The sequence below is a fragment of the Leishmania mexicana genome, chromosome 20 (assembly GCF_000234665.1).
Source record: "Leishmania mexicana MHOM/GT/2001/U1103 complete genome, chromosome 20".
Classification (NCBI taxonomy): Eukaryota; Euglenozoa; class Kinetoplastea; order Trypanosomatida; family Trypanosomatidae; genus Leishmania; species Leishmania mexicana.
The window spans coordinates 3,185,453-3,195,138 of record NC_018324.1 but is presented as its reverse complement, the minus strand read 5'-3'; the positions used below and the strand labels follow the sequence as shown (position 1 = coordinate 3,195,138).

General features: G+C 58.9%; 3 protein-coding genes across 3 annotated transcripts; all 3 read right to left on the bottom strand.

Annotated features, from left to right (window-relative positions):
• Nucleotides 1-456, bottom strand: LMXM_20_1280 (calpain-like cysteine peptidase, Clan CA, family C2; the record flags this gene model as incomplete). Its single annotated transcript, XM_003875142.1, has 1 exon — nucleotides 1-456. The coding sequence occupies one exon, from the start codon at nucleotides 454-456 to the stop codon at nucleotides 1-3; it is 456 nt and encodes a 151-aa protein (XP_003875191.1).
• Nucleotides 457-3,062: 2,606 nt separating this feature from the next.
• On the bottom strand, nucleotides 3,063-3,632 carry LMXM_20_1270 (conserved hypothetical protein; the record flags this gene model as incomplete). Its single annotated transcript, XM_003875141.1, has 1 exon — nucleotides 3,063-3,632. One exon carries the CDS (start codon nucleotides 3,630-3,632, stop codon nucleotides 3,063-3,065), a length of 570 nt encoding a protein of 189 aa, XP_003875190.1.
• Nucleotides 3,633-5,832: 2,200 nt separating this feature from the next.
• On the bottom strand, nucleotides 5,833-8,313 carry LMXM_20_1260 (hypothetical protein, unknown function; the record flags this gene model as incomplete). Its single annotated transcript, XM_003875140.1, has 1 exon — nucleotides 5,833-8,313. One exon carries the CDS (start codon nucleotides 8,311-8,313, stop codon nucleotides 5,833-5,835), a length of 2,481 nt encoding a protein of 826 aa, XP_003875189.1.
• Nucleotides 8,314-9,686: the final 1,373 nt, after the last annotated feature.

Below are 9,686 nucleotides of genomic sequence, written 5' to 3'. Positions count from 1 at the left end.
CTACCGCGTGCTGCTGCCGAGCTCGTCGCCGTGCTCAGCCCCCTTTGCAGCCTTCTTGGCTGCCTTCTTCTCCTCCTTGTGGCGCTCCTTGTACTCCGTCGTCAGCAGCACGGCGTTCACCACCGAATTGAAGCCGACCACTTCACCCTGGATGAAAGGCACCGTACTGCACGGGTACACAATCGTCTTGGCCACCCAGCCGCCTTCAGGGTCCTCGGCGAGGTACGTGTTGCCTAGCGCCTGGAGGTTGCGCGAGTTGGAGCCAAACGTCACTTTCACGTGGAACTCGAACCTCTTACAGTCGTTGTAGAAGGCCCAGGAACCATTCTCCGTGTTCACAAGGCGGAAGAGAAGGCCGTTCTTCTCCTCGAACAGCGGAACCTTCTCATTGTAGGGGAAGTCGGTGGGTCCGCTGTAGCGGAACTCACCCTGAGCGTGCGACTGCTTGTTTCCCATGACTGTGTGTGTGTGTGTGTGGAGAGGGGAGGGATGTGTGCGCTGTTTTTCTACTCCTTCAGCAAAAAAAAAACGGAAGGTCGTAACGGGAGTGAGCAGAACCACGAAGAGAGATCACTGGCGATACCACAACGAGTCAGATCAGCCGCGACGTGGAGAGACGGAGATGCCGTTCGGATGCGGACGCCTCGACTGAAAACAAGCAAAAAGAACGAAGATTGGAGAGGGAGTAGTGGCGAGAGAGAGGGTGTGTTTATGTGTGCGACAGACTACTAAGTAGGTAGAACAGCGGTATATCGAGAAGCCAAGAAAGACGGGGGGGGGGTAAGGATGAGGAGCGGCAGCGATAGCGGGTGGGTATACATGGATGCATGAAAGGAGAAGAGAGAGGGCGAGTCCAACAACCGTTGGTCTTGCTCAGTTCGTATGTGTTCTGGTTGCTGAGACTGAAGCGTGAGGTGCGGTAGCTAAAGACAGACACACACGCGCCATCCTCTTCCTGCGCACCGTGCACGCGGGTGTGTCTGCATGACGGAGCCTCCAACTTCGTGAGCTGCAAGACAGAGGAAAGGGGCTAAAGACCGAGGCCTCGACGCACAAGCATACGGCCAAAAAAGGGCCCATAGTCGATGATCAGCCTCGACGGGGGGGTTGCGCCCGCTAGCGGGCGCTTGCCTGCGTAGGTGTGTTTCCTCGTACTATGGCCTTGGAGGAAGAGGCAGACTGAGGGAACAAGAGGGGGAGGGCGATGGGGTGAACACTGGGACAGGACGAGAAAAGAGGAGGACAGGTAGAGAAGGGTGCGGAGGGGAAGGGAGCTTCATAGCAGCGGGCACTCCCCAGTGGGAAAAAGGACAGAGACCGAAGAGAAAAGAGGGGGCACAGCTCTCCTCTCTTCTCGCCCCCCCCTCCTATCCACACCCATAGGCACGCAGTCACACACAGAGAGAGAACGTACACCTCCTCCTGCGCTTGAGATATGCATATATATATATAACTGCCTGTGTGCGTGTGCCTGTGCAACTGATAGAGTCGCAAGGGTCCTCAACCCCCTCGATGTATGCACATGAAAGAAGCCGAACGAAGTAACACGAAAACAAAAAGGACGGCGCTGGGGCGTGGCCACGATAGCCGCTGCATGGTACGGCCAACGAAGTAGTGGTCGGGGGGCGACAGTCCTGTTGATGCCGTTTGGTGGCACTTCGCAAGAGAAACTGAGGGTCAAGTAAAGAGAGGCGAAGACGAGGCCACCGCGCCTCTCCGCATGCGCACCTATCTCAATCCGTAACGTTGGGCGGTCACCCACCAGCTCTGTCGAAGTGGTGTAAGTAAGCGGCACCGAGGGGCATGCACAGAAAAAAAAATGTCTGAGGGAACAGGTGAAGAAGAGGGGAGAAGACGAGAGAGAGGCGCCAAAGCGCAGGCAACCCCACCGAGCACCGAAGAAGGCCTGTACAGACATCAAGGCACGCCCGCGCCGGCGCTCCTGCAGGCGGCGATACGCCTACAGAGAAGCCGTCCCACGACCCGAAGGAATGAATACAAGAAGTACGTGGAGTCACCCGACGCAAGCGGAGAAGACAAAGTCCGACACGAACAAGTCGGGGGATGGTACCACACAAGAAGAAAACACGGGCGGGGACGAACAGAGAACAAGGGGAGTAGAGAAGTGGCCAGCTACATGCATGAGCCGTCCAGCTGCACGTGGCCTGCTGCTGCCGCGGTGGGAAGACGGCACAGAACAGCCAACGATGAAAAAGAGCACAAGGGCACGAAAGAGGAAAAGGGTCAAGAAACAACGTGGGTTCAACCCCACTCGAAATCTCCCTCGCCCCTCGCCCGTCACAGACTCCGCATCGCGTGGTGAGAAGCAGGGGTAGACATGCCTAACAGCCGCTCCCCGCATCATGCCGGTCCCCGCCTGGTGCGTCCTCCCCTCCGGGTGGCTCAGGGCTCCCCACACCGCTGTGGGCAGCGTGAGGGCCGGGGGTGGGATGATATACGCTCGAGCCACGCTGACGCTCCGCCCATCATGTGGATGGCGCAGACGTGCTCACCGTCTCACTGTCGCAGGCCGCTCCAACGCAACGCCATCCACGACCTGCCCGTGTCAGCACCAGAGGTGGCTCTGCGTTGGCAGGGATAGAGGGACTGCTCGGCTTCACCACCGAGTGTGTCGGTAGTGGACCCGGTGAGATACGACGCACTGAGCGGTGTCCACACGTCATGAAGGGGTGGGGAAGGGGGTCAGAGAAAAAAGAGCTACAACGAGGAACGGAAGAAAGGGACAACAGAGGTACTTGCGCGTAGGCGCAGGCCGACCGAAACTGGTACTGCGACAAGTAAAGCGTACACGCATGCGCACGTACGCTAATACCTGTCAGACGTCGCCGATTACATCCGCGACCACGGAGAGAAGACCGGCGACAGGGGAGGGGGAGCGGGAAGGATAAACGAACGTCGCTTGCCGCCTCTGTGGATGGCAATGAAACGTGCGAAGCGCTACGACTGCACTCTCCTCCGCCGTGCGTGCGCACCCGTCACAGCGTGAGCTGCGGGGGGAAAGTAAGGAAAGGATGAGGAAGAACAGAGGGCCTGGCTCCGGCTCACTCTGCCGCTAGGGCAGGCTCGAATCTGCTCGTCTTGGGGTCGAACACCATGCACTTCCACATGTACCCCTTGATGGGACCCTCCACGAAGGCCATGGTGGCACCTGCTGGCACGGAAACCTTCGCTTTCACGCAACCGCCGTCGGAGAACTCGAGCTTTACGGGACTCTCCGCATCTTCGGCAGCCCGGTGCGCACGCGCCGGGCGTAGCGCCTCGGCACGGAAGAAGGTCGCCTCCACCGTGGCGTCGCTCTTGCTGTCGTTGAAAAGGATCCAGCGAATCTCCTCCACCGCTGACGCTTGCCTCTCGACCTCTTCAGCAGCGTTCTCTTCGCCCTCCGGCTTCGGCTGATGGGGCGGCTTGTGGAAAGGCTGGGTGGTCAGCAGGAAGATATTCGCCGTCTTGCCGTAAATGAAGGCCAGCTTTGCCTTCGCATTCTCCTTGTGAGGTCCAAGCACCTCCAGGTCTATGGCGGCGAAGTGCGTCTTCATGTCAACAGAGAGGGCCCTCACCTTTCCATTGAAGGCCGACGTATCGGCCGTTTGCGCACTAGAACCGCAGCCCATTCCGCCTCCCTCCGACTGATGTACTTGGGTGTGGCGGCGAGCGACTACAGAGAATAAGAGAGAGATTGTGAGACACGTGCGTATGCGCTTGGTGTAGGGGGGAGGGGACTCGCCAAGTTCACCAGGAAAGGGTACGACGTGCGTTTCTGCGTCACATGAGACGCAGCCGGTGCTGCTCCGTTGCTCTGCTGCCTGTTTCTTGTTGCTTTGCGTTGTTGTCGTGTGTGTGTGTGTGTGGCGCTCTTGCGGTAGTCAACTCAAGAACGGTGAGAGAGAGGGTCAAAGAGGGGCCCAGGCAAAGAGAGCGAGGTGAAGGGGCCGGGAAGGGAGGGATGGGCTCTCAACGCGGTAGAGATGCCATCCAGGATGGGCACTCCCTGCACACCAGCTAAATGTGTAAAGAAGTGGCAGCCATCAGCACATGAACGACTTACAGACCGAGAGAGAGCGACGCGTAAGTGGTGCTTGAAGGGCCTCTCCTCGGTTGCAAGCGTGTGGCTATGCAACTGCAATGGGCAGTGGTAGTATTAGCCTTGAGCTACGTTGTTGCTGATACACCCGACCATTTAGAGAAGAGAGTGTATACAGCAATAAACACGCACAGAAGGAGGTGCTGGAAAGGCGCAAAGAAAGCGCCGAAGGCAAACGCCGTGCTGCTACCAACTGCCGATGCTCACGGTTAACGGCTCTTCGTCCATCCACGACGGAGCCGCTTGTGTATTCTTCAACGCGTCCACTCTACTACGAGTAAGTCAAAAAGTAGATGCATACACAAGCACAGTCCATCTGCATGTGTTTCACTACGGCCTTGTCAAGGATCCGGGCCAACCAGCACCGTTCGGGGTCGCGCAGCCCAACGCAATGTCACTGCAATATGGCGCAGGTCAGGACCAGGACTACGTTCAACACCACCGAAACGCAGCTAAAGGAGAAAACAGAAGGGGGCGCGTATACTGGTCGAATCGTCGACAGGACTCGTAGTGAGCTAATGCAAACATGGCCATCGTGACCGCAGACCTCTTCCCGCACAGCGGCAGCCCAGACCTGTCCATCGACACCAAGAACGAGGGTACTGCACTACGATACCACCGTAAGGTGTGGCCGGCATCTTCAAGGGGCGCCGTCCTCGCAAACAACAAGGCAGTGGTAGAAGAGAGGGACCAGGGAGGGGATGGTAGGGCACAACATAAGATGTACATGAACGGTCGCAAGAAGCATGCGCGCGCGAGAAGGCGAAAGGGAGAGAGAAGGAGCGGAAAGACACACACACAGAAGCAAGCGCGCACGGATACGCACACGCCGAGCGCGTGCACCACTTCCGTCGCAACGCGCACTCCCTCACATTCTGTCTGTGCATACACACACATGCACACGAAGAAGAGCAGTCAGAGAGTCTGGCACCAAAAGGGAGACCCCATCAAGGACAGCACAGCGCCTTACACACACCACGCAGAATCGCAGCCAGGACGTAAGGGAGGGGGAGGGGGAAACAGTACATGCTTAAGAAGCGAAACGCTAACACCAGCGAACATAACTGAAACACGCACATATATGTATATATAGGTATGTAAACAAACCGAAAGCAGCGGGCGAGGGAAAAGGCGGGAGGAAGAGGGCAGCGCAACGCAAAGTGGCGCATTGGCGGGGGGAAGGCCCCCGCATAGAAGGGCGCTGACGCAACTGGTCCCCCTTCGCATCCGCACATGTGAGATTGATGGGCGTATGTGCTCTTGCATGGGTCTCACGCTGTCCCTCACTTCCTGTCAGCCAGGCAAAGTGGGGGAGAGATGGAGAGAGCCGCAGAGAAAACCAAAAGAACAAAGGCCGAAGAGAGGAAGGGGGAGGAGGAGGAGAAGCTGATGGCTGCTGTGGAAGCCGCCACGCGCGCGCCAGCAATCTGCATGAGTCAACAGCGATCCCAAAACCGCACTTCTTTGTTTCTTCTCTCAGAAAGGTGGTGTGGGCAAGCACACAAACAAACACGCACGCGGTGGCAACGAAAAACACGCAAGGGGAAGAGGGTGGCTAAAAGAACAGGCAGACGTCCCACACGCCCACGCAGACACACGCATACACAAACCGCTACTGCCGCACTAAGCGCCACATATGTATTCTCGTGTGCATCGCGAGCGAAGAGACTGCACAAGCTCACCCGCATCCGACATGTCTCCGGACACCCTCCCTCTGCTGCTGCTTCTTCCTAGAAGGAGATGTCAAGGGGGTTGGCGCCGGTGCCCCTCCACTTGTGACCCTCCAAAGGGGCGTCACTGCGGGGTGCAGAGCGGTCGTTGTCCGAGTTGATCGCTAAGCTCTTGAGGTCCAGCACCGGTACCCCAGCTGCGCTTCTCATATTGCCTGCCCGCGCGGCTTTAGCATCTGCTGCAGACCACGCTGGAAGAGTGGCAGGGGCAGCCGGAGCTGCGTCAGCCGTGCCGCAGCCTAAGCTCGGCGAAGCGGCGGCCGCTGTGCTTGGCACAGTAGCCGGTGCACCGAAGCTATAGGAATCCCCGGCCGCTTCAACGCAGTGGTTTTCACCATTCCCGCTCTCTTCCGCTTCTCCGTGGTGGTGCTGAAGTGACAGACGGCGCTGCGCGCCGGTCTCCCTGGCTGGCTCAGGGACGGGCAACGAGGACGGCGGGGGGTGCTGGGGCGCTGCAGCAGACATCGTCGCTGCCGCGTCACCAGCGTTCCCAGGGGCATCGGTGAGAGCCTCCGTTGGGGCCTCAAAGATGGTGGACTGCCTCAAGTCGGGTAGCGCGGCGTTCAGCGTGTCTGACGAGAGAGGTGAGATGACGCCAGTGTGTTTGGGTGCACTACTAGTAGCAACTTTAGGCAGCGTTGCCATGGCACTGTCTGTGAGGTGAGCGACAGCGGGACCGGATCTCGGCGCAGGCACGGCGCAGGCTGCCGGCGCCGCTGCTTTCGCCAAGAACATCGACGTGTGCCGGTACCCCTTCTTACTCCCCGCTCCACTCTTCTTGAGACGGCACACCATCTCGGGTGTGAGCATGCGGCCCAGTACCGCCATGCTGCCTGATTTGTCGAAGGGCACGAGAAGCGTGTCTAACCTGTAGCCAAGCACGTCACCTTCGGCCAAGTACACCGTCGCCCCTGGGGCGAGCACCACAAATACCTCCACAGCCGCCGCACCAGCGACGCTCTTCTTGAACTCCGCAAGCTGAATCTCCTCCACAGGCGTCATTGGGGCAGGAATCGCAGCTGTGAATACCTCCACAAGAACCGGACGCACTTCCACGTAGCTGCGGCTGCTGCTAGACATGCTCTGCAACTGCAGCTTCTTCTGTGTAGAGAAAGGGGTGTGCGAGAGCGGAGTCGGGCGGCAAAGCACCCGCAAGTCTCCAGGGGCCGGTGTCGATGCCGTTTTGGTCCTGCCAGACGGTTTCATCGGTACCTCCTCCCCAGCGATGGGCTTCGTCGGGCTCGTGGACCTCTCCTTGTGCGCCCGGTAGCACAGCAGCACCGACACCTGCGCCTCGTGGGTGCTGCTATCGTTAAACAACAACCACCGCGTCCGTTCTGACACGCGGAGGAGCGTGATGCGCGTAAGCTGCCGGCGCATGCGCTGCGGGCTCACACTATCGACGCCACTGACACCTCCGTTCGACAAAGCGGGCGCTACCGACGTGCTTGCCCCGCCTTGGCCGTCCTCGGACTTTCGGAAATGGCTGTCCTTCACAAGCACGGAGCACACCGAGGGGGTGGCTAGCGACGCGTCCTGGTCGCCATCCGTAGTCGTGTCACACACACTTCTAGCTGGGTCAACGCTGGACAACGGCGCTGAAGCAATGGTGAAGGTAGAGATCAGCTTCTCGGGCGTCTTTGACAAGGCGGCCTGCGCGCCACCGTCGACACCCTTTTCGGTGTGGCTGTACCACTTTGGCTGCCCCTCGATGCACTGCGGAGACGGAGGATCAGGTGGCGGTGCCTCCCCTGCTGAGCAGCCCACCGCGTTCACCGCGGCTGTTGCGGGTGGTAACAGTGTCGAGACTGGCTGATTTACTGCCGCTCCGTTTTCTCCGCCGTGCGACGATCTCCCCACACCATTCATGAAGGAGTCGCCACGATTGCTGGACGCTCCGGGAAACATTGGGGTGCGCACGGGGCTGTTGATGGTGGAAAATTGGAACCCCTTCTTCACAAAGCTCGGGCGCGGAGACTTCAGAGGGTTCCAGCGTGAGCCGCCAGGGCCGGCAGCGCCGGTGTCATTGAAGCCGGTCATGGTGTTCACTGCGTACCCGTCATTTGTCAGGAGTGGGACGAGTCGGCCTCGCTCATCCACCGCGATGTTGAGGAGGAAGCACGAGCTGAGTGACGGGAGGAGGCTAGGGTTTCTGAGGAGAGTATTCGCGGCGGCCACAGCGCTTGCCTCTCCCTCCTCTGCGGCGCTGTCGTCGCGGCGTTTCTTGTTCCTCTTGGCATTGGCAACAATTTTCTTCGCGTCCCTCTTTGATTCCGCCGATACAACCGGCAAGCTGCGGAGCGGAATGACGCGTGCCGCGCACCCGCCTTGCGGACGGCGCACGGATCCACCTGGGCCACGCATCGGAAGCGTCGATCCGGGGATGAGTTGATTGTCGGGCATGAAGTTGTAGAAGAGCGGACACGGCGGCAGTGGCGCGCTGGTATTGCCAGCGCTTGACGCACTGAAACCAGAGCCCATCGCGATGACGTACCGTGTGCGGTGTTCGGCTGCGTGGCAAAGACAGCGGAGGCAAGAAGGACAATGCACACGCACAGAGACACACAAGAGGGCGGGACAGCAGCAGCAGCAGAAGGGGGAGGGCGGGCAGAATAGCGCAGACAGCACGTAAGCGCGAAGAGCAGTGAGAAAAAAAAGTGAAACGAGAAAACAGAGGAAAGCGAGTGTACACGGGAAATGGCGACGCCGATACGCCGATCAGACGGCGGCGAAGGAACCAGACAAGGAAAAGCGTGCACAAGACGTAGGCACACACGCACCAGAAGAGCTACATAGACGCAGAGAGAGGGGAAGAAGAGAAGCACGGTGTTCCGACATAAGAACATGCAGGGAATAGAAGGCAGACGGTGAAACAGAAGTGCAAGCTGACGAATTCCAAGGTACACGCATGCGCTCTTGCGGTCCACACACACACACACACTACACCTCCAGAGTCAATAACACCGGCGGAGGCAACGCCGGGGAACGAAGCTGAGCAGAGGGAGATCGGCGTGACCAGCTATCGCTCTCTCGCTTCGCTTATGCCAGAGATCAAGACAAGAATGAATATACGTGCCTATGTACATATATATAAGACGCACTGCGACTGCAGGCGACGACACCCTTGTCTCGTGTTGCAAACCACAAGACAACGAGGGCGCAGAGAGAGGAGGAGGGAAAAGACAGGGCGGAGAGAAAGGGCAAAGGAGGGAGGAGAGGTGGGGGCTGTGAAGACAAGCGTGGGGAAGGTATCTGTGGCGCATACAGAAAGAAAACGTCTTCCAGCAGCCCCCTCACCGTCTGTGGAAGTGGGGAGGCGCACGTGTGTGTGGGGGGAGGGGGAGGGAGGAAAGGATAGGACAGTGGAGTGAGGGATAGGAGTCGGGAGTCGAAAGAGCGTCGAGAGTGTGCGTGAAGAGCGGGAGGACACATGAAAGCACATGAGCGTCAACTCGGGCTGGCGTACACACCAGTGCGCATGCGTCAAAAGTGCGCCTCCGAAACCGCTCACGGCAGAAGGCATCGCAGCGGCTGAGGAGGAGAGGGGAGCTGGTGCCGTGGTAAACCAAAAGGAAAATGAAGCAACTGCCAAACGGGCTTCTTTTTCTTCATCCTTCGCTGGGCCAGGGATACCGGTCGACGGCGTCAGTCCGCCACCACGTATATCTTTCGTCACGCATCTGTTGCCGTGTTTCATTTTGTGTCGATCAAAGAGGGAAGGAAGCTTTCTCTCCTCTCTACTTCCACCACACACGACACTCTCCTCTCCTGGTCAACAGATAGACTGAGCTGTTCGCCCCACCACCACCCACCAGCCTCTCCCGCATAACGCGTTTGCCGCACTGCCCGTGGTG